Source organism: Ovis aries, chromosome 8 (assembly GCF_016772045.2).
Source record: "Ovis aries strain OAR_USU_Benz2616 breed Rambouillet chromosome 8, ARS-UI_Ramb_v3.0, whole genome shotgun sequence".
Classification (NCBI taxonomy): Eukaryota; Metazoa; Chordata; class Mammalia; order Artiodactyla; family Bovidae; genus Ovis; species Ovis aries.
The window spans coordinates 20,608,168-20,634,778 of NC_056061.1; the positions used below are offsets into that span (position 1 = coordinate 20,608,168).

General features: G+C 42.1%; 1 protein-coding gene across 3 annotated transcripts in view; it reads left to right on the forward strand.

The window, feature by feature from the left end:
- ROS1 (ROS proto-oncogene 1, receptor tyrosine kinase) overlaps nt 1-26,611 on the forward strand; it is a 126,902-nt gene that overhangs the window by 14,335 nt on the left and 85,956 nt on the right. For all 3 annotated transcript variants that reach the window (XM_060419469.1, XM_042253283.2, XM_042253284.2), the window contains exons 2-13: nt 75-119; nt 2,529-2,588; nt 5,309-5,335; nt 10,172-10,232; nt 14,287-14,435; nt 15,385-15,523; nt 18,430-18,631; nt 19,298-19,374; nt 21,461-21,583; nt 21,742-21,926; nt 23,426-23,523; nt 25,115-25,611. In XM_060419469.1, coding sequence (XP_060275452.1) covers nt 75-119; nt 2,529-2,588; nt 5,309-5,335; nt 10,172-10,232; nt 14,287-14,435; nt 15,385-15,523; nt 18,430-18,631; nt 19,298-19,374; nt 21,461-21,583; nt 21,742-21,926; nt 23,426-23,523; nt 25,115-25,611 — 1,663 coding nt within the window. The remainder of the gene's footprint in view (nt 1-74; nt 120-2,528; nt 2,589-5,308; nt 5,336-10,171; nt 10,233-14,286; nt 14,436-15,384; nt 15,524-18,429; nt 18,632-19,297; nt 19,375-21,460; nt 21,584-21,741; nt 21,927-23,425; nt 23,524-25,114; nt 25,612-26,611) is intronic.

Below are 26,611 nucleotides of genomic sequence, written 5' to 3' on the forward strand. Positions count from 1 at the left end.
GCAAAAAAAGGAAGCTCTTTTTTTCTTTTTTTTAATGTTGTGGTAGTTACACCGTCCCTCTTTCTTCATTTCAGGGCAGACAGCTTGATGTTGGCACGCCTCACAATCTGAGTGAACCGGTGAGTAATTGCTTCCACTGCCTGGGATTTTACAGTGTTTGCATTGATAAAAAAGGGACAAAAGTCAAGTTTGATTACCGTAATAATAATTCCTAAGTAAAAGCTCATATAATTGTGCCCGATGGAGGAAGCTGGATGGAAAATAGAGAGAAGTCTGCATCACAGATTATTCAAACATGAGTTCAGGCACAGTTCGTTGAAGTGGAAAGAACACAGGACTAAGCCAAGACCATGATTTTGATTATACCTAGCTGTGTTCAGTTCAGTTCAGTTGCTCATCCTGTCCGACTCTGTGAGACCCCATGGACTGCAGAAAGCCAGGCTTCCTTGTCCATCACCAACTCCCAGAGCTTGCTCAAACTCATGTCCATCAAGTCAGCGATGTCATCCAACCATCTCATCCTCTGTGGTCCCCTTCTCCTGCCTTCAATCTTTCCCAGCATCAGGGTCTTTTCTAATGAGTCAGTTCTTTGCATGAAGCAGCCAAAATATTGGAGCTTCAGCTTTAGCATCAGTCCTTCCGATGAATGTGGCTTTGGCCAAATTACTTAAAATTTCTGAGATGTAGTTAAAACTACTAAAATACAGGTGTTCTGAGAGGGTTGGATTAGACAGTGTCTGCTCTTTCCTCTATCAGTTACATTTATAGTCTTCTTTCTTTCCTGCACCTGTATCCATTTACACAACACGTGTTTGGTGACTCCAAGTATAGGTATAAACCAGGCGCTGTGCTGGGTAGTAGAGACTTAAGAATGAGTAAAACAGGGTCTCTGTTCCAAAGGACTCACAGTCTTGTAAGAGAGACAGACGTGTACCTAAAATCATAGCCAGACAGCATTGTGAGAGTCAGAATAGCGGTGGGTGGGAGGAGAAAGAAGAATACTCAGGAGGAAAAGCAGCTTGCTTGCCTGCAGGTCTTGCATGGCTAAAACTAGAAAAACGAAGAGTTTTCTAGAAGGACTAGAGGGGAAAGGTACACTAATCAGAGGGAGCCCTTTGTATCCAGACCCGGAAGTTTGAGACAGCTGAGTTGTGCAGAAAAGGAGGGGTACTTCAGCTTGCTTGGGGGAGTGTGTGTGTGCAGAGACAGGAAGCAGAAGGCTGGGCTGACAAGCTAGGTGGGGCCAGATGGTGGAGAGCTCGGTATACCATGTTGGGAATATTTGGTTTCAATGACACACAGGGTTTTAGATAGGATAAGGATATGATTAGGTTTTGTTGTCCCCCATGAAGCTGTTTGCAAGTGGTGGTGGCCCCAGAAAAACAAGGACATGAGTGAGCAAGGAACCGAGACAGAGTGCAGGCAACAAAGAAGTGAGTCCGTAGAACCTGGTGATGGATTGTCCGTGAGGATGGGGTGGGAAGGCAGTGAAAGAAGGAGAAGGTGCCCTGACTCCTGGCTCAGGCAGCTCAGAAGACTGAAGCGTATTAATAGCAAACAGGAGAGAGAGCAAATTTGAGGGTACAAAGGGAGGAATTTGATGTTTCATATGCGGAATTTGGGGCTTCCCAGGTGGCCCTAGGGGTGAAGAACCTGCTTGCCAATGCAGGAGATGTAAGAGACACGAGTTCGATCCCGGGGTAGAGAAGATCCCCTGCAGGAGGAAACGGCAACTCACTCCAGTACCTGAGGTGTTTGTCAGGACTCAAATGGAGCTATTTAACCAACAGTTGAAATCTGGGTCTGGCGCTCAGGAAGGGAAGTTCAAATTCGGATGGTTGATACTGACAAGGGAGATGAGCTCAGTCTTGGAGAACCTGAAGAGTGAAAAGAGAAAGAGTTGAGGATAGGACATAGACACGAAAGGAAGAAGGAGAGAAAAAGGAGATGGCAGAGCAGAAGGAACTGAGGGAAAGGGGAAGGCGATTTAGGTGTTGTTGCGGCCTGGGCACTGAATGGTCCACGCAATCACAGGCGCAGACAAACCAGGCAAGGAGGCACAAGCTGAATCTGTCCAGTGGGAGGTCAGGGCAGCTGACTTCCCAAACTACCCACCTACCTCGGTTTTGATGTGCTGCCTCTGCTTGAGTCTCCAGCTTTAGGTTTGGCTTGTTGCGTGATACACCCCAAGGACCTCTATGATGTGCTTGACACCATGCTGTTCTGGACTTCCCCTGCCCCAAGCACCCAGTGGACAGTGTGTTCCCAGACATTCCGTTGCTCCCTGGGGTCTAGGCCTGCCCGCCCCAGGCTAGACTCCACTCAGCACCCCTGAGCCACTCCAAGCCCTCCTCTGTCTGTGAATACGACAGCTCTGCTTACACTCTCAAAAGTCCTGATTGCTGCGAGGCCACAGATTCCTTGGCAGATAGATTTCTACTTCGGGAACACTGTTGAGAGCTGCACCTTCAGGTAACTAGAAAAATCACAGTTCTTCAGTCATCACTCTCTCTTACCTTCTCTTATAGTGTATCCAAGGATGTCACTTCTGGAATTCGGCAGATCAGGAAAACTGTGCCTTAAAGTGTGTAAGTATTAATTATGTTTCTGTTTTGATATTAATGTTTCCCTCAAGAGAAACATTCTCCATGAGGATTCCCATGTGAGTTTCCATTGGCTTTTAATTAGCTGGCTTGACTCTAAAGCAAAAGTATGAGTAATACATAATGGAAATGGAGTAATGGAGAAATGAGATCAGTTTTTTTTTTTTTTAAATCAATTAATTTGGCTTTGTGGGGTCTTAGTTGTGGCACCGGGAAGGCAATGGCACCCCATTCCAGTGCTCTTGCCTGGAAAATCCCATGGATGGAGGAGCCTGGTAGGCTGCAGTCCATGGGGTCGCTGAGGGTCGGACACGACTGAAGCGACTTAGCAGCAGCAGCTGCAGTTGCGGCACACGGAATCTTTGTTTGCATCACGGGAGAGCTTTCTCTGTGGTGCATAGACTCTTTAGTTGTGGAGTGAGCTCCGCAGTTGCAGTGTGAGGGCTTAGTTGCTCTGTGGCATGCGAGATCTTAATTCCCCAACCAGGGACTGAACATGCATCCTCTGCATTGCAAAGTGGATTTTAACCCCTGGACCATCGGGGAAGTCCCAAAATCAACATTATTAATGCAACTGGTGAACTGGAAACCAAAAGAAGTTAATGCAAACCATGGAAGCCAGAAATGACCAATTGCTCCAAACTGTAGCGACCTTTTAGTAAAATGTTAAGTATTTGGTAAATGTCCTAGTCCTGTACTTCTCAAATTTTAATATGCAAATATCTGGGATCTCGCTAAAATGCAGATTCTGATTCACTAGGTTTTGTGTGGGGACTAGAAATTCTGTGCTTGTAACACGCTCCTAGGTGATGCAATGCTGGGTGTTTCCAGACCACACTTTGAAGAGACCTAGATCACGTTCAGGGTTTCTCTGTGGGGAAGATGGAAGCAGTCTAACCCAGAGGGCACACACACCTAGGTTTACTTCACTTCGTGTAGGAAATACATTCCCTAATACTTTTTTATTTTTCATTTATCCTGGCTTTGCCAATTAGTGTGTGACTTCGTTAAGGTACTTGGTACTTTACTTTCCTAATAGGTAAATTAAGATAATAAGCGAATCTCTGCTAAGGATAGTACTTGTTACACTATAATTAATTACTTCTATCTCATGGATAAGAGTTTTATAATTTAAAAATGGGTTGCTTTGTTCAGTTCAGAGATTAAATTAGTTAGGATCATGATAACTTAAAGTAATATCACTTCTTGAACTTCCTTGGTGGCTGAGATGGTAAAGAATCCACTTGCGATGAGGGAGACCTGGGTTCAGTCCCTGATTTGGGAAGATCCCCTGGAGGGGTGCATGGCAACCCACTCCAGTATTTTTGCCTGGAGAATCCTCATGGACAGTGGAGCTTGATGGCGTGGAGTCCATGGGGTCGCAAAAGAGTTGGACACGACTGAGCGACTAAGCACACAGAATATCATTTTCTATTAATGACTCAAATTACAGCATGGAGATTTAAAGAAGGATATTAACGTCTTCGTATGTATAGTCAGTCCTCACAGCTTTTCTTGTACAAGTGTCCTCACAGATCTCAGCTCCAGGAGTCACTTACACCCACTCTCCTGCTTGTGACGGTGTGCTTCATAGACTGGCAGTTACCCAAAGATGGAGCAGGTGCTGTTTGGACTTGTGAACAATCACACACTCTAAATACATTTTTCCAGGGACTTCCTGGGTGGCCTGGTGGCTAAGACTCCACATTCCCAGGGCAGAGGGCTGTCGTTTGATCCCTGGTTGGGAAACGAGATCCCACATGCTGCCACTAAGACCCAGTGCAGCCAAGTAAATACACAAGCGAAAAAATAAAAACACTTTCCTTGCCCTTGGGAGCACATTGTCCAGATGGTAGTTTGAATCATTATTTGCCTGGTCACGTGTTTAGTGTCCTTTGCCGGCACGTGGGGCCATCAGGGGAAGACGCTTTCTGTCTTGTCCACACTGTCCCCTCCTCCGAACACAGTGAGGGGCGCGTAGCTAGTCCTCAGACTGCACTGAGCGAGTGAAGGAATGAGAAGTACCATGTGTTGGGGGAATCAGTCCGGCAAGCAGAGTGGATGCTGGGGTGGCCAGTTTGGGCAGAAGAATCTGCTGGCCTTTCCTAACCAGACCTATTGGTGGCTTTTCATTTCCGATTCTGTCTCCCTCGGCACCTACCAACAGCCCTTCATTGTCTAACCTGGTCTATCGCGGATTACTGCTTAGCTGAGATTTTCTAGGAGACATCGTGTGTCCTTGTTTTTCCAGTAATGCAAAGAACATACTTTTTACAGCAGTTTGTACAGTGGCCTTCCTGGACGGAAGGCCCAGCTCTGGAATCTTTTGCTTTGATTATTCTTTATCGATTGTTTCGTCATGTGTTCATGCTCATGCCCCATTGCTCAGCCTTATCCAACTCTTTGTGACCCTTTGGACCATAGTCCACCAGACTCCTCTGTCCATGGGGTTTTCCAGGCAAGAATATTGGAGTGGGTTGCCATATCCTCCTCCAGGTGGTCTTCCTAACTCAGGGACTGAAGCTGAGTCTCCTGTGTCCCCTGAATTGAAGGTGGATTCTTTTACCTGCTGAACCACAGGGGAAGCATTTTGTCGATGGTGGGGCATAAATTAATTTGGCAGAAATGCCTAGCTAAGTGTCATTAAAATTATTTACAACTCTAAAGATTTTGAGTAATTTTCCTTTCCTTTTTCCTCCATGCAGAATGAAACCTATGCTGCAGTTTGTGAGGTGAGTGCCAGTGACTTGCAGAAAAGGTGTCATTAAACCTCACGTCTTTCTCTCTTATCCTTAAAACACTATTAAAATAAGGATAAAGAAGGCTGAGTCATTCTTGGTGCACAGAAATGTTCTTGCTAGGAGTGCTCTAACTCTGGGTGTAAAAATGACTGTGTGTTTCTATCTTTGACTCAAGTACTTGCTGAACTCTACGTATCTATGTGCATATATAAAATGCATACATGAACGTACATAGATGTATGTATGCACTCATACACATTCACACGTGTACATATGTATTACTCTAATCTGGTTTGAAAGGTTCTTCTGCTTCCTGAAGCCTGGGTGGTGGGAAGAGAGGAAAAGGCACAGTGAGGATACCCTCATCTCTGCTGATTTCACCTCTTCCCCCTAAAGCCTATGGGTTATCATTAAATACAGTGCATTCGAAGATAACCTTTTATTTATTTGTTTGTTTATTTTCTCTTTTGGCCACATTCCACAGCAGGGATTGAACCCATGCTCTCTGCATAGGAAGTGCAGGATCTTAACCACTGGAAACTACCAGGAAAGTCGCAGAAGAGTACTCTGAGGTTGCAATCTTCTTCCTTATTCAGCAAACTCCTTTGGCAACACAGCTTTTTAAAATTTAAATTTCAGTTAATTTACTTCTTGCTGTGATAATAAGGGACCTCATACTGACTCTGGCTGACCAGGTGTCTTCCAATTACCCTCTCCTCTAGCCCCACGGGAGGTCTCTCCCCTGCACTTGACCTTCTTCTCCTTCAGTCTTCTTCAATTAAAATTTCCTGTCCAGGATTCTATATCCTGCAGAATTTATTAGTTTATTTGACGATAGGTACTTATGATGAAGCTGCATTATTTCTCAGTTTCACATCTATGCTGTATTCTATTTAAAATTTCCTTGAAACCAGAGAACAGAACTATCCTATCTTGCCTGAGGAAGAGATACAGATGATCATTCATTAGTAAAATAGAAAAAATTCCTTTGAATAGAAAATAAAAGCAAAAACTTAAATTGGAATATTCTCTCAATAGTCTGTGGTGACCCTGTATCTGAGTGATTTTTCCTTGGGAATGAATGGTGATTGAGTTAGGCAAGAAGAAATAAAGGAAAAATTGCTCCTTATGTAAATAGACAAGTAAAGCTCATTCCTGGATGAGATTAAAACAAAAGCAAAAAGACAACTGCCTGAGAACTCTTTGATGGGACCAAAACAAAAGCAGCAGCCAGAATAACAGTCCCGGAGAGGATTGTGTTTAGAAGCCAGAGAGCGAAAGTGCCTGAAGCATCCAAGCAGTTCAGGACTGGGTTTCTTTCTTTTTTTTTTTAAACTTTGTTAATTTAAAGCCTTTTTTTTTTTTTAAGTTGGAGGATAATTGCTTTATCCTGTTGTGTTAATTTTTGCTGTACAACAACGTGAATCTGCAGTATGTATACCTATATCCCCTTCCTCTTAAGCCTCCCTCCCACTCCCTGCATCCCGCCGGTCTAGGTCATCACAGCGCACAGAGCTGAGCTCCCCGAGTTATACAGCAGCTTCCCACTAGCTATTTATGTTACATGCAGCGTATACGCACCAATGCTGTTTCTCAATTCGTCCCACCCGCTTCCCGCCCTGTGTCCACACGCCCACTCTCTGCATGGGCATCTCTGTTCCTCGAGGACTGGGTCTCTAGCGCGATAGTTCACTGTTCATCACTATGCTGCCCAGTCCTGCTTACGTAACACGTACCTTGGCTCTCTGTTGTAACATGTAATTATTCTATTCTTTCCTATTATATTTTGCTACTTTATACATTAAATAATGTAGACCTGAACAGTCATACATGCTCGATAGAGGTGGAGGTAAAGAGAGAGAGATAGAGATAGATATTTTTAACTCAGCTGCTCACACCTGTAGGAAATTTGAACTCCTCGACCATCAACGCTTCCACCTAGAAAGCTTGGGATTTGCCCACACGTTTCTTGGAGGGAATAGTTTTAGAAGTGGTAGCTTGCAAGGTATAATTTGGAAAACGATGTGAGCAAGTAACATGGCTTATCCCTGATAATTTAGAACACAAATTAGATTATCCTAATCTAGAAGGTTCTAAAAACTTATGACTTCTCATTGCCATTTAAGCAAAAGTACAAACTACCAGTGTTTGCTGGCTCATCCACCTCATCTTGCCTCCTGTTCCTTGTTCTCTGCACCAGCCATACTGGCCTTTCCCTCATCTCCGAGTCTATGCGGCATATTCCTACCTCAAGGCATTTGCCCTTGTCCAGGTTTTTGCAAGTCCAGCTCCTTCTGATCACTCAGGTCTTGTCTTGAAGGTCACCTCTGCATGGTTCTTCCTGACCACCCTAACTAAAGTTAGTCCCCTTCCTGTCTGGTCATGCCTTATGTCTTTGACTTTTATCTAAGTCTCCTCATTCATGTCCAACTCTTTGTGACCTTTTGGGTCATAGCCCACCGGGCTCCTCTGTCCATGGGATTCCCCAGGCGAGAATACATTATCCAAGCATACTTTATTTTTTAAGTTAGTTACTTTGTTATTGTGTATTTTCTTCTAAGAGAATATAAATTCCATGAAGTCAGGGAACTTACTGGTCTTATACACTGCCATAGCCTTAAAATCTAAAACAGTGCTTGGCATGGAAAAGGTATCAGTAAATATTTTTTGAATGAATGACTTTTTAGGAGATGAAGCCACAATTCATATGGAGACTCTGCAATAGAGGCATCCAGGGAGGGTGGTGGGGCCTATCCTCCTTGAGCTGCAGGAATAGCAAAAGACAGCAGGTGTGATAGTCAGGGAAACACAGGAGTGGAGCCAGAGGGGGTGATGATAAAAGTCATCTTACTGCCAGGAGAACAGAGGCAGCAGATGGGTGTAGCCCCTGGGAAGGATGAACTTGGCTTTTGCAGTGGGAATGGCAGCTCAGTCGCCTGGAATATGTTGTATAAATGCCGTGTCCAGGGCTTTTGGCTCAGATTCTGTGAACTTCATAAATCCAAATTCCTTCAAGTTCTTTCCAGGGCAACTTGAGTTTGAGAAACACTGGATAACTTCATTTGAAGTCTAGTGTTAGATGAGAGAGAGAGAGAGCAAGGGAGATAGAGGGAGGAAGGCACACAGAAAAAGAGAGGGAGAGACAAAAGAGGAAATCCTATTCAATAGCTTTGCCTCCACTCGAGATAACACTTAAACTCTTTGGAGTACAAACTTCTAGTTATAAGATTAACAAGTTCTGGGAATCCAACATACAACATGGTGATTATAGCTAATAACACTGTATTATGTTCTTGAATGCTGCTAAAGAGTTGACCTTAAATATTCTCACCACAAAGCAGAAATGGTAATTATATGATGGAATGAAGGTGTTAGCTTATGGTGGTAATCATTTATCTTAATAAAGCTGGGGAAAAAAGGCAAGCTTCATTGAAATAAACAAAACATTTAAGCTCCTGGATAGGTCAGAACTAGCTGTGTTACCACATACTCATTATTCCATTTCCTTCCTTCTTCCTCAGTTTTCTTTCTTGAAAAGAAATCCCAGGTTAATGATAATTTTGCTGCCACTTGGTACATTTATTCTCTGCAGTTAATGAATGTGCTGAGTGTATTTTACTGAAACCACAAAGAAGATGTGAAAAATATACTAGACTCTTAAGTTAAATAATCCTGAGCCCAGACTGAGGTATTTAATCCCTAACTAAGCAAACCTGGGCTTATCAGGCTCCACTTCCTTGGAGAGCACAGATCAAATATGGGACAGTTGAGTATTTGCAAATTAAACAGCCCTTCTCTACCTGGACATGCAGAGGAAATGCACTGAGTCATGGTTTCCCTTATTATCATGAGAAACAATAGAATGTTGTCCCAGGAGTTATAATTATAAACTGAATGAGAGTGGGAAGATTGACTGTGGTTGTGTTGTAGTTTTATGCTGCGTGCCTTTTCTCCTTGCCTTTTCTCCTCCTAGCTATTGTTAATGTTAAAAGTCGCAGGAAATTTGTGTCTCAGCCCCCAAAATGTTTACTCTTTTTCAGTTAATGAGATGAGATGTTAAGCACCATTAGGTTTTTGTAGACCTTAAAATTTAACTTTGGCCCTTAGCATTCATTGAAATGTTCAGTTGCTCCAAAGTTTATAGTCCACTTTCAATTTTTCAAGGAAGGCACGGATACATAAAATAAATAGGCTTCATTTTAGGCTAGAGTTTTAAGTAACTCACTAAACCTTCGACTAAGATGCAAACATATAATTGCACTGTTGAGCTCAGTATTTTGTCACTTTGTGGGGTGTCACCCATTAGAAGGTCATGAAATTAACTTACTGGATTAAAGAGTTACAATAAATAAAATGACATAGGATAGAACGTGTAAGATTGCATCACAGCTCAGGATTCCTTTTGGAGATGAAAATGTTCTAAATTCAGATTGTGATGATGATTTTACAATTCTTTGAAGATTCTAAAAACCACTGAATTATGTGCTTTAAATGGGTAGATTTTATGGTATGTAAAATATATTTCAATAAAACTGTTTAAAAAAAAGGGAAAAAAACGACCATTTCAGCAATCTTTTTTCCCTAACTTGTATGCGTGTAAAAAGTTGTTTTGTTAAATGTATTTTGGGATTCAGGACATGGTCAAAAAAGATTGAAAGCTGTTGTTCTAATCCCACTAGCAAATGGGAACTTGAGTATTACAGCTCAAATTCTTGATATACAGGTATAGTTATATATCAGGCATTTCTATTTCAAAATTTGGTTGAAGCTTGTGAGCAAAAGCAGTACAAAGGCTGCGCTGACTGGCATGCTACCTGTCTTCCATAGCGAGAATCCTGTGAAGTCGGCTGCAGCAGCGGGGAAGGCGCCTATGAAGAGGAAGTGCTGGGTAAGCAGACTCACACAACTGTTGCTGAAAATAATCTGCACCACTCCAGGGACCTGTCCTAATGTAGGGGCAATGAGCCATCTCTTAAAATATCTAGACGTCTACGTCTCAGTGTGACACATATATACATACATTTATATAATCAAATATATATATATTTTATTAACTTCAAATGTGTAATCCATATTTAGAGACTCAGCAGAAGTCTTCTTTCAGAGGAAAACAGGGGAAACAGCATATGACATGTTTAGAATTTGAGATTTTGCCCTCAGTTCAGTGGATGCAATCACTTCTCTCTTAATATAAGGGACAAATGTGAATCCTGAGCAACTAGATTATCAGGAAATGCCACTGTTTTAATGAACTGAAAGTGTAGAAATATTTTATTTAATGTAAATTTCATTACTCAGCTAACAGTTTTTCAATTCACTGAGTGCCTTCTATAGTTATGGCTCCTTATAACATATTGGGAAATTTGCAGAATGTATAGAAGTTATGCTTCTCAGTGTTAGATCTGGAGTAAGTAAGGAACTTGACTGTATATGTCTCCAGTTCCCTCTGACTTATTTCAGAGCAGGTTGGGTGTCTTTAAGAGACTTTGCCCGAGTGTTTTAATTCTCTAGTCTAAGAATCAACACTTTGATAAACTATAGCCTATGTTAGCAGCTAGCTTTTCCAGGAATTCCCCAGTTTTTCCTCCCACTGGAAGATAAACAGTTCCTTCCAGAACAAGAGATGATTGGCTTTTCCATAAGCTGCAGTCCTTGTTTCAATGGTTGATGAAAATTGGCAGGTGGATCTTTCCTTGCTATCCTGATTTGCTTCTGAATCAGAGTGGTGAAGAAACCTTATCCTGTAAGTTCAGGAAAAGATGCCTGCTTTTGCCTGCTTTTCTATAATACTGGATGTCCTAGCCAAAGCAAGTAGGCAAGAAAAAGGCATCCAAATTTGAAAGGTGGAAGTAAAATGATTTTTGTTTGCAGATGATATAATCTTATATGCAGAAAACCCCAAAGATACCACAAAATACCCTGTTAGAACTAATAAACAAATTTGGCAAAGTAGCAAGAAACAAAGTTAAAACTAGAAAATTAACTGCATTACTATGCACAAATAATGAACCATCCAAAAAGGAAATTATGATGAAAACTTCATTTACAATAGCATCAATAAAATACTTAGAAATTAACCAAGGAGGTGAATGATTTGTAAAGTGAAATGTTCACCAAACATTTCCAAAACAAATTAAAGAAGGCAAGTAAATGGAAAGACATTCTACATTCATGGATTAAAAAACTTGGTATATTGCCAAGATGTCAATATTATCAGAGCAATCTACAGATTTAATGCAATCCCTATCAAAATTCCAAATACATTTTTGCAGATGTTTTACATGGGATCGAAAGACCGATTCTGCAATTTATATGGAATCTCAAGTGACCCCAAATTCTGAAAAGAACAGAGTTGGAGAATTCATACTTCCTGATTTCAAACTTATTGCAAACCTATAATAATCAAAACAGTATGGTTCTGGCATTCAGAATTCTAACACTTATATAGTGTCTGGGAAGTAGCACCAATAACTGTGGGTACCAATTGTAATGTTGCTAATGCTTAAAAGTCATGAAATATTTCATAATAAAAAAGAGAAGAATATAGGATCCTTTGGAGCTCAGTTACTTGCACATATAAAAATAATGTGTTTGACACAATGGGCTATAGATATGCCGGGGTCCAGCCCTGGTGGATCCAGGGTGATTCGAAGGTGGGGACAGAGTCGGCGTGTTTGGAAATAACTTATTTAATTACAGATAGAGAAGGATTAGAAAACTAGCAGAGCAAAAGAGGTTGAATAACTTGGTTCACATGGAATACCAATCACCACCTACGTAGGCCGCAGGCGTCTTCCCGTTCTCCCAAAGGAGAGGAGGCACTGAGGCCCCCCGGTCCGATCTTAGAAGCCCAGGCAAAATTAGCAGGCTTGGTGGGTACCCATGCACCAGATGGGAATTCAGCCAGAAAAACGGAGAGCAAGAAAGAAGCGACATGGGGAATCAGTCTTTCCGGAAACTGATCCCATTTCTTTATTTTTGGGTTTGCTTATATACCTTTTGTTACACATAGGGATGAATACAGAGTCACGCGGGGGTCAGCAGTCCTGACCTTTATCAAAATCAGGTGCTTCACATAAATGTATAAAAAAAAAGGTCTTAGGGGTTTTACATCATCTTCTGGCCATGAGACCTGCTGACATTTTACGACCCTTTCTTTCTGATAACCAAAAGACTTATTTTTTCCAAGGGTGTTTTTTCTTAAACCAGGCACCGCCCTCCAAATAAAGTTACATTCCTATAGGGTGAGGGTGTAGTGAGTTACAATCAAGAAAGTAATTTATTTAACCCACGGTCAACATGATTAATCTTAAAGGTTAATACTTATTTTTCCTATATACTTAAAGGTAATACTTATTTATCCTATATGCTAGTTATATTCATTATAAGGGCAGGGAATATGGAGATTTAGCAGCAAACATCAGCCCAACAAATGAAAATCCTTTCCCCAATGTTTCCCTTAAGATCTATTTAGTCTTAAGATAGTGATAAAGTTACATTTTTACATAGCAAGGACACAGTGATTTATAACAAAGAGATACAGTGATCTATTACAATAGAGAAAATTCATTAACTCAAAAAGTCTAGTATTGCTAACCTTAAAAACTACTATATTTCCTTTTCTATATTCCAAATACATTGATTAATATATTCCCAGGTGCCTAAGGATATGGAGGCCTGATGGCAATCATTGACTCAACAATGAGAAAAGCCCTGTGCTGATTAAGACTTTTGAAATACTCCAAAACTCTCCGTGCTGTTTATGGTTAAGAGGTAGAAAACAATCATGTGTGTAGTGGCAGGAGTATGGATAATCCTGTCACACAAGCTAGTCTGTCAGCAGAGAGGTTTGACCTGAGACACCCTTGTCACACCCAGGGCAGGGAATTAGCAGCAATTATTGGCACAACAAATGAAAAAACCCTTCACCAATATAATTCCTAACCAACCCACTATACTGACAATTTCCAACTTCCCAAAAGAATTTGCCTTTAGTAAGCCTAAAACATCTCATGCCTCTCTGGTTGGGAGGCTGTAAACAATCACATGTGGCCAGACGAACCTATACAGGCGGGCTACATAACCTTCAGAGGAGTCCGTAAGCTGAAACACTCTTGTCATGCCCAGGAATTTTTATTGACTTGGAGCTGCACGTTTACTCCTTCTCCGAGAGAACCGGTGGGGAGCAGCCCCCCATAAAGTCAGAGGTGTAGGCGAGAGCATGAAACAGTAAAGAAGATAGACTCTGGTTTGGGGGGTAGATGCTCGGGAACAGGGGTTTCCTGAGGCTTGATCACGCCTTTGCATATGCCAAGCCTCCTTCCTCATGACCTGTGCCATGGGCGGAGTTCCTCACGCTGGCCCCCGGCATCAATACATAGTGTAAAATTTAAAAGTATCTTGAGATATGTGCCCTGGGTCAGTGGATGGTTCTGTTGCCCTACACATACCCTTGGCATCCACCCCTCTAACCTATGAGAAGAGAAAACCAGTCTCAGAACACTCCATTTTGCTTGCCTGTAAGAAAAACTATCTTCAAAGATTAGATGGCTCAGTGGGTAAAGAATCTGCCTGCAATGCTAGAGACATAGGATATGCAGGTTCAATACCTGGGTCAGAAAGATCCCTTGGAGAAGGAAATGGCAACCCACTCCAATATTTTTCTTGGAAAACTGCATGGACAGAGGAGCCTGGTGGGCTACATCCAAAGGGTCACAAAGAGTTGGACACGACTAAGCAGGTAGGCAGGATGAGGGGAAAAAAGCTGCCAGACCAACTGGCTGATTTAAAGAAATAAACCACCTGAATTATAGGCATCAGTTACTGTTCAGATGAATAATTGTGGCAAGATGTAGCAGGAGCGTGCTGAGATGAAGCAGGGACATGCTGTCCTGTGTCAACAGACATGGGATGTGGTGAATGAAATCTTGCTTTCTCCCCAGAAAATGCAGACCTCCCCACTGCACCCTTTGCTTCTTCCATTGGAAGCCATGGTATGACATTACGATGGAAATCGGCCAACATCTCTGGAGTAAAATACATCATTCAGTGGAAATACACACAACTTCCTGGAAGCTGGACTTACACTGAGGTATGAACCACTGCCTACGTACCTGCATGCCCATTCAGTCACGCGACCCCATGGATTGTAGCCCTCCTGGCTCCTCTGCCCATGGGATTCTCCAGGCAAGAATACTGGAGTGGGTTGCCACTTCCTACTCCAGGGGATCCCAATCCATGGATCTAACTTGTGCCTCTTGTGTCTCCTGCGTTGGCAGGTGGATGCTTTACCACCGCTGAACTTCAGTCTTTGCTCTCTTCATGCTAAACCTTTTATTTTTGAGGAAAATATATTATTGGATATAGATATTATTGCTTCAGCTCAGCATCACATAACCAACTACTCATATCATTGGTCATTATCTGTCCATCCCATTGAAAATGATGCCAACTAGGGTGGAGGTCAGGGAGGTCATCCAGGCGGGTCCCTATTAAGACAGCAAAAGCAGGTTCAGAGAACAATCCCAAGACACCAGGTGTTTTAACACAGAAAATTAAAGGAAAGCCTTGAGGTAAATGCCAAATAATTGAATCCATAATTTTGCAGGTTTGAAGACGGAAGGAATTTCGGTGTGAATTGTGTGGACTGAGATGGGGATATCTCAGCTCTGAGCTCCAGGCCTCCTTTTCAGCTGGCCTGGCAGGCTCTGTGCTGTGTGTGCTTAGTTGCTCAGTCCTGTCTGACTCTTTGTGACCCACGTGGACTGTAGCCCTCAAGGCTCCTCTGTCCATGGAATTCTCCAGGCAAGAATACTAGAGTGGGAAGCCATTCCCTTCTCCAGGGGATCTTCCCGACCTAGGGATTGAACCCGGGTCTCCAGCGCTGCAGGTGGCTTCTTTACTGTCTGAGCCACCAGGGAAGCCCTGGATCACTTCATACCCAGAAGGCCATGCATCATCTACAAATGAATCTGTGCTCTTGAGTTACAATATCTGGAAGTGATTCCATGAATACTGATGTTTGATCTCTCATTGATTAGGCTGTGTCCAAGCTCTCCTACGTGGTAGAGCCCCTGCATCCCTTCACTGAATATGTTTTTCGAGTGGTTTGGATCTTCACAGCCCAGCTGCATCTGTATTCCCCTCCAAGTCCCAGTTACAGGACTCATCCTTATGGAGGTATGGCATGCATGCCTTGCTGGAGAAATCAGGGGTCATTCCAAAGCTTTGGTTTCGTTTGCTTTTATTTTAAATAGTGAAATAGATTTATTCCTTTGTTAATCAATCCATCTAACAATGGGGTATGTAACTAGGTGTCAAGTCGTCTTCTAGGTGCTCACCATGAAAAGTGAAAGTGTTAGTCACTCAGTCCTGTCCAACTTTTTGTGACCCCATGGACTGTAGCCTACCAGGCTCCTCTCTCCATGGGATTTCCCAGGCAAGAACACTGGAGTGGGCTGCCATTTCCTTCTCCAAGGGATGTTCTTGACCCAGGGATTGAACCCAGGTCTCCCACATTGCAGGCAGATTCTTTACCATCTGAGCCACCAGGGAAGTCCAGGTGCCCACCATACCTCTGATCAAAACAAAAGTCTCTGCTCTAGTGAAGCTCACCTTTTGGTGGAAAGGAAATTCCCTCGACAGTAAATCTAATAAAAAAGGAAAGTATACTGTGAATAGGAAGACATGGGTTGCTATGGTAAGAAAAATGCTTTGAGCAGGGTCTGTCCATGAAAAATGGGGAGTGCATTAAAGTAGTTGGTCAGAATAAGCCTCATTATGTGATTAGGAGTTATGGAAGGTTTTAAAGGAGTAATTGCTTCAAATGCTCCTTAAAAAGATAATTGGCAAATACACACAGACTGCGTTGAATGATATTGAGTGATAGGGACTGGGAAGTACAGAAGTAGCAAGACCAACTGGGAGGTTATTATTGAACTTCAACTTTTGGTTAGAGATGATTTTAAAAAATAGTCAATATGTTGGAACATTTTCTGATTTATTCTTTGAAAGATTTGACTTCCATACTGGGAAAAGGATTCAAGCCTAGAGGCTTTCAGGGAGATAAATGCCAGGAGAAGACATTCAGGGAGAGTTTCTGGTATTCTCAACATCTGAGTTAGCCGAGGGGACTTGGAAGGGCTTATTCCAAGCCAGATGTTGGATGTCCCTACCCCTCAGTTCTGGAGAATCAGCTGCGTGCAGAGACCCTCACACTGAACTAGGCCTTGGACCAAACCTCAGCAGGACAGCTGATGACGCTGGCTGGGGCATTTTCCCTCACGCCTGGTTAGTGCCTTCTTTTTGCTTATCAGACTTTAGGTACATGTGGTCCCTCTGATGATCATTCCTTGACCATCCTCAGGACCTCAGATTAGACATGGGTCTCGGGCAATATTTGAAATGTTCCAGGTCAGAGTAGAATACATAGATCCTTTTTGTTCAGAGCAGTGCCTCACGGACTCCAACAGTGTGGGAGCATTTTCCAGTACTGGATACATACGGTGGTCCAGGGCAGATGATTAGTTAAATCAAAGTAGTGAAGAAGGCAAATGTTTCTTTCCATTTCTGAGTCTTTCTCTGGATATGCAAGCCTCCAAACCCTCCATATGTTTCAGTTCTTGTACTGGGTATCCTTTCCATGGATAACATCTCATGCTTCAATTCTGTCTCACTTTTTTAGCCACATCAAAACTTAGAGTTATCCATTTTGTGTTCCGTCACCTTGTGGCCCTTTTCTCTTTCAGCTATGGGAAATATATGACTTTAGATGGTTGTTATTGCCTTTTAATTGGGGCCCTTATGAAGATAATTTCTTAATCAGGTGGAATAATCACCTTGCCTAACCTGACCAGCCTTTTCAGCCTTTTCAGAGAGATTTGGACTACTCACAACTTGCCCCAGAGGTGGCATGGAATGCACTTGCAGCGGGGCAGATCAAGCCTGTCTGGGTGTGGACTAAAGAGTTAGGTTTTCTGACATCCTAATTCCGATTCGCTAGCAGATGATTCCTACTTCCCCGCCCACCTGAGTCACTTAGTGCATGGAGCTGAGGAGTGAGGCAATGATATCTGTGTTTGCTCAAGCTGCGTCTGAGAGTTGGGGAGGCACCGTATCAGAGATCAGCTGAAGGGCCTTTTTAAAACACAGCCAGTGGGAAGGCTGCTCTGGCTTCTCTCTCCCCACTCTAAGGGGACACGGGTGATGCAGTGCACCTCCCAAAAACTGTTCAGAGGGAGAGAGCCTGCTGAAGAGCAAAGTGCTATCAGTCTGCCTTTCTATGAAAAGAGGAAATAAACGGTGGGGTTGCAGGGCATAGGAGGTATGGAAAGCAGGTGAGGGCGGACTGGGCTGTTAGGTCATTTGTTTTCCTTTCTGTTCTTTGCCACTGGGGTAGATCCTACAGTCTGTGGGTGAATGCTCGGTTAGCAAATGCATGCTCATTTTTGTCCTTCATGAGGGAAGGGATGCTGCTAAGGCACAGAAAACCTGGATTTGGGGGACCTTGAGAGCTGGGGGGAGGAGAGTACTGTCTGGGTCAGCAGAGCTGATGCCAGCAAAAGGGAAGCAGGCTGTTCTAATTCAGGCTTATCTAAATTCCTATCTTTAGCTAGAACTGGTCCAGCCACAGGACCCTAATGAGGGAAAAGGCCCCAGGCCTTATTTCTTTCAACTCGTGTTAATCATTGACTTCAGTTTTGTTACAGAGTCTCTTCTCCTTCCTAACCTGGTTCCATCCCATGTTTGAACTCAGTCAGGTACCTGGAGATTTTTCACAGTTTTTTTTTTTTTTCCCCCTACAGCATTATCCTATTTGTAGACTTCCACATTTAATTTTATTGCATAAATTAGAAGTGAGGGAAATAACACTTTCTTTAAAGAATCCCTTAGAAGAGTAGCTAACTGATATTGTTTAGGGATCAAGAATTGCAGTTCATAGATATATTACCTCCTACCACTTATTGTGACTATTAAAGAAAATATTTCATTTATGCTAAGTTTTCAAAAAACAAGACTTTACCCTACCCTATTTACGTTTTTCTCTGTATATTTTCTGCTCACGGTGTTACCATTATCTCTTCTAGTTCCTGAAACTGCTCCTTTCATTAGGAATATTGAAAGCTCAAGTCCCGACACGGTGGAAGTCAGTTGGGCTCCACCTCAATTCCCAGGTGGACCTATTTTGGGATATAACTTAAGGCTGATCAGCAAAAATCAGAAATTAGATTCAGGGACACAGAGAACCAGTTTCCAGTTTTACTCCACTCTACCAAATACCACCTACAGGTAAGAATTTAGTGGTGCATGAAGAACATAACCAGCATGGGTGCATGCATGATAATTATCTAAGAAATATGGCTACAAAATAATTTAAAATGTATTTTGAGATGTCTAACTGACTTTGTGCTGCTGATCTGAAGTTGTGTTTTCCCTCAAGTTTGTATGCTTGCTAGATTACACCATCCTAAGCAAAAACATTTTCAAGCATTTCTATTATATTCAGAGAAAAATACAAATGTGAGCTCATAAATATGGGCTAAAAAAAGACAACATAAGCACCATCAATATCATTTCTTCATTTAATCCAACATGAAGAAAGTAAAGAGGTAGAATTCTGTTAATGGTATTTTTACATTAACTGTTAAGGGAGTTATTTTATTATTGTTAGCTTTTCTAGCATTTACTAAGACCTCTGTAAATTAGGGCATGAATGAGGGTCATGCAGATAGCAGAGTTCAGTTTTTGACTTCTGTGACCCTGAACTGTTCTGTGGGGAATGCAAACAAGGACATGATTGATGGTCATTTCAGTGCTGAGCAGCAGCACCGAGTAACTAGATACACACATTGCCACCTTGTCCTTTAAATAGAAACGTTATTGCTCCTTCTATTTTTATCTTATGTTCACACCATGCCATGTAAAACACATCTCTCCAAATTGTTTTTGGAATAGGTTTTCTATTGCAGCAGTAAATGAAGTTGGTGAGGGGCCGGAAGCAGAATCTAGTATTACCACTCCGTCTCCAGCAGGTATAGACTGGGGGTGTGCCTCCTGCTACTGGGAAGTTGAGGGGTGGAAGGGTGGATTCAGATCTGACAGGTCCTGTGTCATCTGGTGTTCCTTAAGCCCCTGCTCGTCTGCCAAATAACACTGTCTTGTGAATACTTGATAAGTTTCCATTTTAAACGAGAAATCAGTCCCATCTGACAAACAGGAGTAAGTTGCCAGAGCAAAGTTTTCACATTGAAATTTAAAAATTAAAAAAAGAAAAAAAAAGGAATTGAAAAAATGGCCCCAAGCAAACTCTTGGTTTCAGTTAAAGTCTCTAGTGATTATGGGAGAAGGCAATGGCAACCCACTCCAGTACTCTTGCCTGGAAAATCCCATGGACGAAGGAGCCTGGTAGGCTGTAGTCCATGGGGTCGCTAACAGTCGGCACGACTGAACGACTTCACTTTCATTTTTCACTTTCATGTGTTGGAGAAGGAAATGGCAACCCACTCCAGTGTTCTTGCCTGGAGAATCCCAGGGATGGGGGAGCCTGGTGGGCTGCCGTCTATGGGGTCGCACAGAGTCTGACATGACTGAAGCGACTTAGCAGCAGCAGTGATTGTGACTTTCATTTACATACTTAGGGAATACATATATCCTACTCTAACCTCCGCTTTATGGGTCATCATTTAATAAAGATCAGATGTCTTTTTCTTCCAGTTTCCTTTAGTTTTCAAATCTATCTGGACTTAGTAAGTAACATTTTACTATTCTGAATATTCAAACTACGAAATTAGCTCTTGTTATTAGTTGGCAAGTACTTATTTTTTTTTTTTTTCAGCTTCAGCATTTTAACGTTTACCTTAGGAGACTAAATATTTACTGCATGATTCCCACGTAAGCAAAACCTTAATAAAAGAAAATGCTTGGAGAAGGAAATGGCAACCCACTCCAGTATTCTTGCCTAGGAAATCCCATGGACAGAGGAGCCTGGCGGGCTACAGTCTATGGAGTCTCAAGAGTCAGACACTACTAAGCAAGTAGCCACCCCCGATGTAAATGGTATTGTGTTTTTAATTTCAAATTCCACTTGTTCTTTGTGGTTATATAGGAAAACAATCAATATTTATATATCGATGTTGCTGTTGTTGGTTATTTGTTTCAGGAGTGTTTTATTGATATATATATATATTTTTTTTTTCTGTATACAAGATAAAATTTCTCACTATTAGGGAAAAAAAAAAAAAAGAAAATGCTCTCTAAGAAGCACCAGAAATATTTTAGGGAAAGTTAGTTCAAAACGTTTGGAATAATACGCGAAAACTCAAAATACTAGGAGTGTGTTTTCTGTCTACGTGGCAACCCTGTTTGCTGACTTGACCTCCCATTCCCCAAATCTGCCCCCAGATATGCTGGTGGGTATTTATTGAATGTCATCCATTACTAACCTTTAGTTTCTTTGGCTGTTACTAGACTCTAGGAAAAGAGAGGTATTTTTGTTATACAAGAAGCATCCCAAGGACGAGTTAAATATAGAGCAGGTTTAAGGTTGTTATTACTGTGATTACTGCATAACATTTATTAATTACCCTAAAAGTGTTGATCAAGGCACAATGCATCAGTCTCCAGTCGAATAGGACGTCACACAGAGTTCTGCAGTCCTCAGATTTCATTACTATAGGCTTTTCTCCTGCCTCAAAGGGAGAGATAATTGAAGACAAAACAGAGGCAACCAAAGTCTGCCCATAGGTGTGTGTTATGCAACCAGCCCCTCCAGCCTGCTGGTCTACCTTCACCAAGCAGTCAGATTCCCAGGGTGGAGGATAATGAGCCGAGCTCCTGTTTGGGCAAGGCTGTTGAGAAGAGTGACACTGCATGTGCTGTTATTTTGAGGGCATTCAGGGTCACATACCCAGAAATCCTGCTTGGTTGACACAGTACTTCCCGCCCCAATCATAGAATGTGATTTATACCGCAGTTGAAATACCCCAGTATCTTCCAAGAATATCTGGCAAAGCTCTTCTGTGTGCCAGCCTGCTTGTTTTTAAGGGTGGTATTGATCTGTTTTGTGTCACTATGTACATGATTGGTCTGTCTGTCTATAAAGTCGTGTTGTTGTTTTAGTTCAAGAAGAGGAACAGTGGCTCTTTTTATCCAGGAAAACTTCTCTAAGAAAGAGGTCTTTAAAGCATTTAGTAGATGAAGCACATTGCCTTCAGTCAGATGCCACACACCATAATATTACAGGTCAGTGTAATAGAGAAAAATGTTTCCTTAGTGTGTAAGGAAAGATCCAGGTTGACTTTAATGCCTTTGTTAAAGAGTAAATAAATGAGTTCTCTTTAGTGTCACTGTTTTGTCTGGTTTGTTACATAGTAACACATCTATTTGCCTCACTTCTCCAGGAATATCAGTTAATGTCCACCAGCAGGTTGTTTATTTCTCTGAAGGAACTCTCATATGGGTGAAGGACGCTGCCAACATGTCTGATGTGTCTGGCCTGAGAATTTTTTACAGAGGCTCAGGATTAATTTCTTCCATCTCCATAGACTGGCTTTATCAGAAAATGTATTTCATCATGGATGAAATGGTTAGTCTGAGAATTTAAAGTGAACAACTAGATATTGAAAATCTAATGCATATCTTGACATATTAATATTTATAAGTAAACATAATTCTTTCAATAATTAATCATTGAGTGTTCACTATGTTTTAGATACTGGGTTAGCAATGAATCATACATAGAGTCTTATAGGAGGGTCTAGATTTTACCTAGTACTAAGTACTTTACGAAGAATTGATGCTTTTGAACTGTGGTGTTGGAGAAGACTCTTGAGAGTCCCTTGGACTGCAAGGAGATCCAACCAGTCCATCCTAAAGGAGATCAGCCCTGGGATTTCTTTGGAAGGAATGATGCTAAAGCTGAAACTCCAGTACTTTGGCCACCTCATGGGAAGAGTTGACTCATTGGAAAAGACTCTGATGCTGAGAGGGATTGGGGGCAGGAGGAGAAGGGGACGACCGAGGATGAGATGGCTGGACGGCATCACCTACTCGATGGACGCGAGTCTGAGTGAACTCCGGGAGTTGGTGATGGACAGGGAGGCCTGGTGTACTGCAATTCATGGGATTGCAAAGAGTCGGACACGACTGAGCGACTGAACTGAACTGAACTGAAATATTTTACTTAGTCCTGATATACCATTAAATCATCTTTCTTGTGATTTTTCAGAGCTGTAATTTTTCACTAATGATAATTTGACTTCCATGAGACAGTGGTACCTGAATTATCACTGGATAACAACTGCCAATCATGATTAAAATCAGCTGTGAGCATTTTAAATTATGTAATATTGGTATTATCAAATCAAGTTTCCTTTTTTGAAAGAGAGGCTGGTCTCAGTCACCGTGGCTGGAAGCCCATAAGCTTCAGTTCAGTTCAGTTGCTCACTTGTGTCCGACTCTTTGCCACCCCATGGACTGCAGAGCGCCAGGCTTTCCTGTCCATCACCAACTCCCAGAGTTTACTCATACTCACGTCCATGAGCTGGTGATGCCATCCAACCATCTCCTCCTCTGTCGTCCCCTTCTCCTCCCGCCTTCAATCTTTCCCAGCATCAGGATCTTTTCAAATGAGTCTGCTCTTCACCTCAGGTGGCCAAAGTACTGGAGTTTCAGCTTCAACATCAGTCCTTCCAATGAATATTCAGGACTGATTTCCTTTAGGATGGACTGGTTGGATCTCCTTGCAGTCCAAGGGACTCTCAAGAGTCTTCTCCAACACCACAGTTCAAAAGCATCAATTCTTCAGTGCTTAGATAGGCCCATAAGCTTAGATATAGCTAAAATATTAATAAAATTAGTTGAGTATCTCCACAAATATGAAAAATATGTACTTGTATTTCATGGATACCAAGAGAATATGAACTCATCAAGATATAGGATATAAAACTGTCTTTTAAGGGCTTTTTCATGTTTTCAAAAAGTGCCTGTGACTAGTGGAATTCTAAGCACAGAACAGTTGCTCCAGGAATATTTGTTGGCCAAATAGACTAGAGACACTAATGCTACTGATGTACTTTTCTCTAGGTGTGTGTCTGTGATTTAGAGAACTGCTCAAACATTGAGACAATTACACCTCCCTCAATCATTGCACCTCAAAAAATTGTGGCTGATTCATACAATGGGTAAGTGTTAGCCTTGCAAATGTGAATTCTCTTCCTTTGGCAAGAATCTTAGGGAAACTTGTTTGCTAATAATATTGTAGTGACAGATGAGCCAATCTTATTTCATATTTAATTAAATCCAGGCAAAGTTTTCATTCTTATAGAGCTAAGAGGAAATTTCTTTAAAACTTCACCCACAACTTTTCTAGGTAAGCAGGTTTTCCTTTCTCCTTTGCAGTAGATTATGGGCATATGGGAAAAATCTCTTCTCTGGGACTCAGGGACCTGGCTTCTCTTCTTGGGTTTGTCATGATTTTATGCATGACTCAGAGTTTTATTCCCCTTCAGCTCTTCCAATGAGAAGCCCTTCCTGCCTATCTTTCCTCTCTTCATTACACCATTTTCTCTTGCTGAGCAGTTCAGTGCCTGTTTGCTTTTCTTGTCTGGCTATCATGTCTGTTGGGAGACAGGTTTAGCATTCTTCCACTGACTCCTTTCTGCTGATTTTGGGTGGTCCTTCCCAGCTGTTTTTACTCAATTGTGGGGTATTTCATCATGATTTTGTAAAACGCTGACACTATTGCCTCACTCATTTGTGAATATTTTTAAAAGCTTGTTACTGTTGTTCAGTTACTAAGTTGTGTCTGACTCCTTGTGACCCCATGAACTGCAGCATGCCAGGCTTCCTTGTCCTTCACTTTCTCCAGGAGTTTGCTCAAACTCAAGTCTACTGAGTCAGTGATGCCATCCAACCATCTCATCCTCAGTTGCCCCCTTCTTCTCCTGCCCTTAATCTTCCCCAGCATCAGGGTCTTTTCCAATGAGTTGGCTTTTCGCATCAAGCGTCTGGAGCTGCAGCTTCAGCACCAGTTCTTCCAATGAATATTTAATGTTGATGTCCTATAGGATTGGCCTGTTTAATCTCCTTGCAGTCCAAGGAGTCTTCTCCAACACCACAGTTTGAAGGCATCAATTCTTCGGGACTCAGCCTTCTTTATGGTCCAGCTCTCACATCCATACTTCTGGATAAACTGTAGCTATGACTATATGGACCTTTGTCAGCAATAAAGCTTAGTCTAATACAAATGCAGGGTTAGTATTGCTGGTAGCAACTGTGCAAAATAATACCATAAAGTTTTAAAAAATGGCTTAAATGTTTGTTTTCTTCCGTTTTGTCGTTCACAATGCATGGGAATATTTATGGACAGATTTTGACTAAGAATTTCTGTGTATTGGAGAAAAATGTTTCATAATAAATGACAGGTTCAGTCATGTAAGTTTTATGTAATATGATTTTAAGAGTAGACTTCACTAGAAAACCTGTAAAGACCCCTGTTGTTCTTAAATTCTGATTCCTTAAGAAGTCACATGTAATAATTAGGAGATTAAGTCTTATAAGAGAGGCTGACATTTTCCAGGATTCCAACTTCTAACTTAAATGAATAGAGCATATTTGTAATAAATGCCTTTACCAGTTTGCATCTTGGGAAACCCTGTACTTATCCACTCTGGAGATACTTGGTTCTGATTGCCCAACAGGATAAGACAATGGTGTTTTTCCTTCTTCACCCTTGCACTGACTCACACCAGGCTTCTTCCGCTCCTGTGTCAGGTACGTCTTTTATCTCCTGAGAGACGGCATTTATAGAGTCAATCTTCCTGTGCCTTCTGGTGGGGGCTCAGAAGCCATGCGTATTGTGCAGAGTGGCACTTTAAAGGACTTTGCAATCAAGCCACAGTCCAAGCGGATCATTTATTTCAACGACACTGCCCAAGTCTTCATGTCAACCTTTCTCGACGGCTCCGCATCCCACATCATCCTACCTCATGTCCCCTTTACTAATGTGAAGAGCTTTGCTTGTGAAAACAACGACTTCCTGGTCACAGATGGCAAGGCTGTTTTCCAACAGGATTCTCTGTCTTTTAATGAATTCATCGTGGGATGTGACCTGAGTCACATAGAAGAATTTGGCTTTGGCAACTTGGTCATCTTTGGCTCATACACCCAGCCACACCCGCTGCCGGGCCGCCCACAGCAGCTCTCCGTGCTGTTCGGCTCCCACCAGGCCCTGGTTCAGTGGAAGCCCCCTACGCTCGCCATCGGCGCCAGTGAGTTCCCTGTCCCCCGCCTGGAGGCTGGCCTTGTCAGAAGGAGAGGAAAACTTAATAGGCTTGGCATGGCAACTCAGCTTTGAGAGCCCTTATGTGATTATTTAGCCAGTAACCCAAAGTGCTACTTAGCACTCTCTTTGTCTCCTCTCTCTCACACATACACACAGTGTTATTACGTTTGTTCTACATTTACCAGTTTTGATAAAGAGAATTTCTATATTTTATCATGTACATCCAAACAGAAGGGTTGGAACATTTATTGAGAGTCTTCATGGAGCCAGGCACTGACATTCTAGTTGGAGGGAATGCATTAGCCAGGGGGATGGAACACTTGGGTTGAGATTTTGTATCTGGGAGACCTTGCATGAATTTGAGCCTAAAACTCTCGGGACTTGAATTTTCATCTCTGGAGAGGCAGCATGTGTGGTGGGTTTGCAGGTGGGCTCTAGGGCCCACCTGCACAGATTCAAAGGCTAGTATCAGCAGACTAGCCTTTTAGCAGAATGACCTGGGCAAGTTACTTAACCATTTCATACATGTTTCCACTACTGGAAATAAAAATATTAAGTATATCCTTCTAAGGGATTGTCATATAGACCGAATTAAGATGTATAGGTAGACCCCAGAACAGTATCTAGCAAAGCAGTTGGCAGTTTTTTTTCTTTTAATAAAAGAAGGACCAGATAATAAAGATTTTCCATTTTGTGGGTCATACAGTTTCTGGGATAGCTACTCAACTCTGTCTTTGTGGTATGTAAGCAGCCATAGATAATATGTAAATAAGTCACTATGACTGTGTTCCATTACAACTTTATTTATAAAAACAGGCAGTGGGCCAGATTTGGCCTGTGGGCTGCAGTTTGCCAACCTCTGGTCCCCTAGCAAACATTGGCTGCTGCTGCTAAGTCACTTCAGTCGTGTCCGACTCTGTGTGGCCCCATAGATGGCAGCCCTACTTTTACTTTAAGACCAAGTTAATTATGCCTGTTTGATGTAT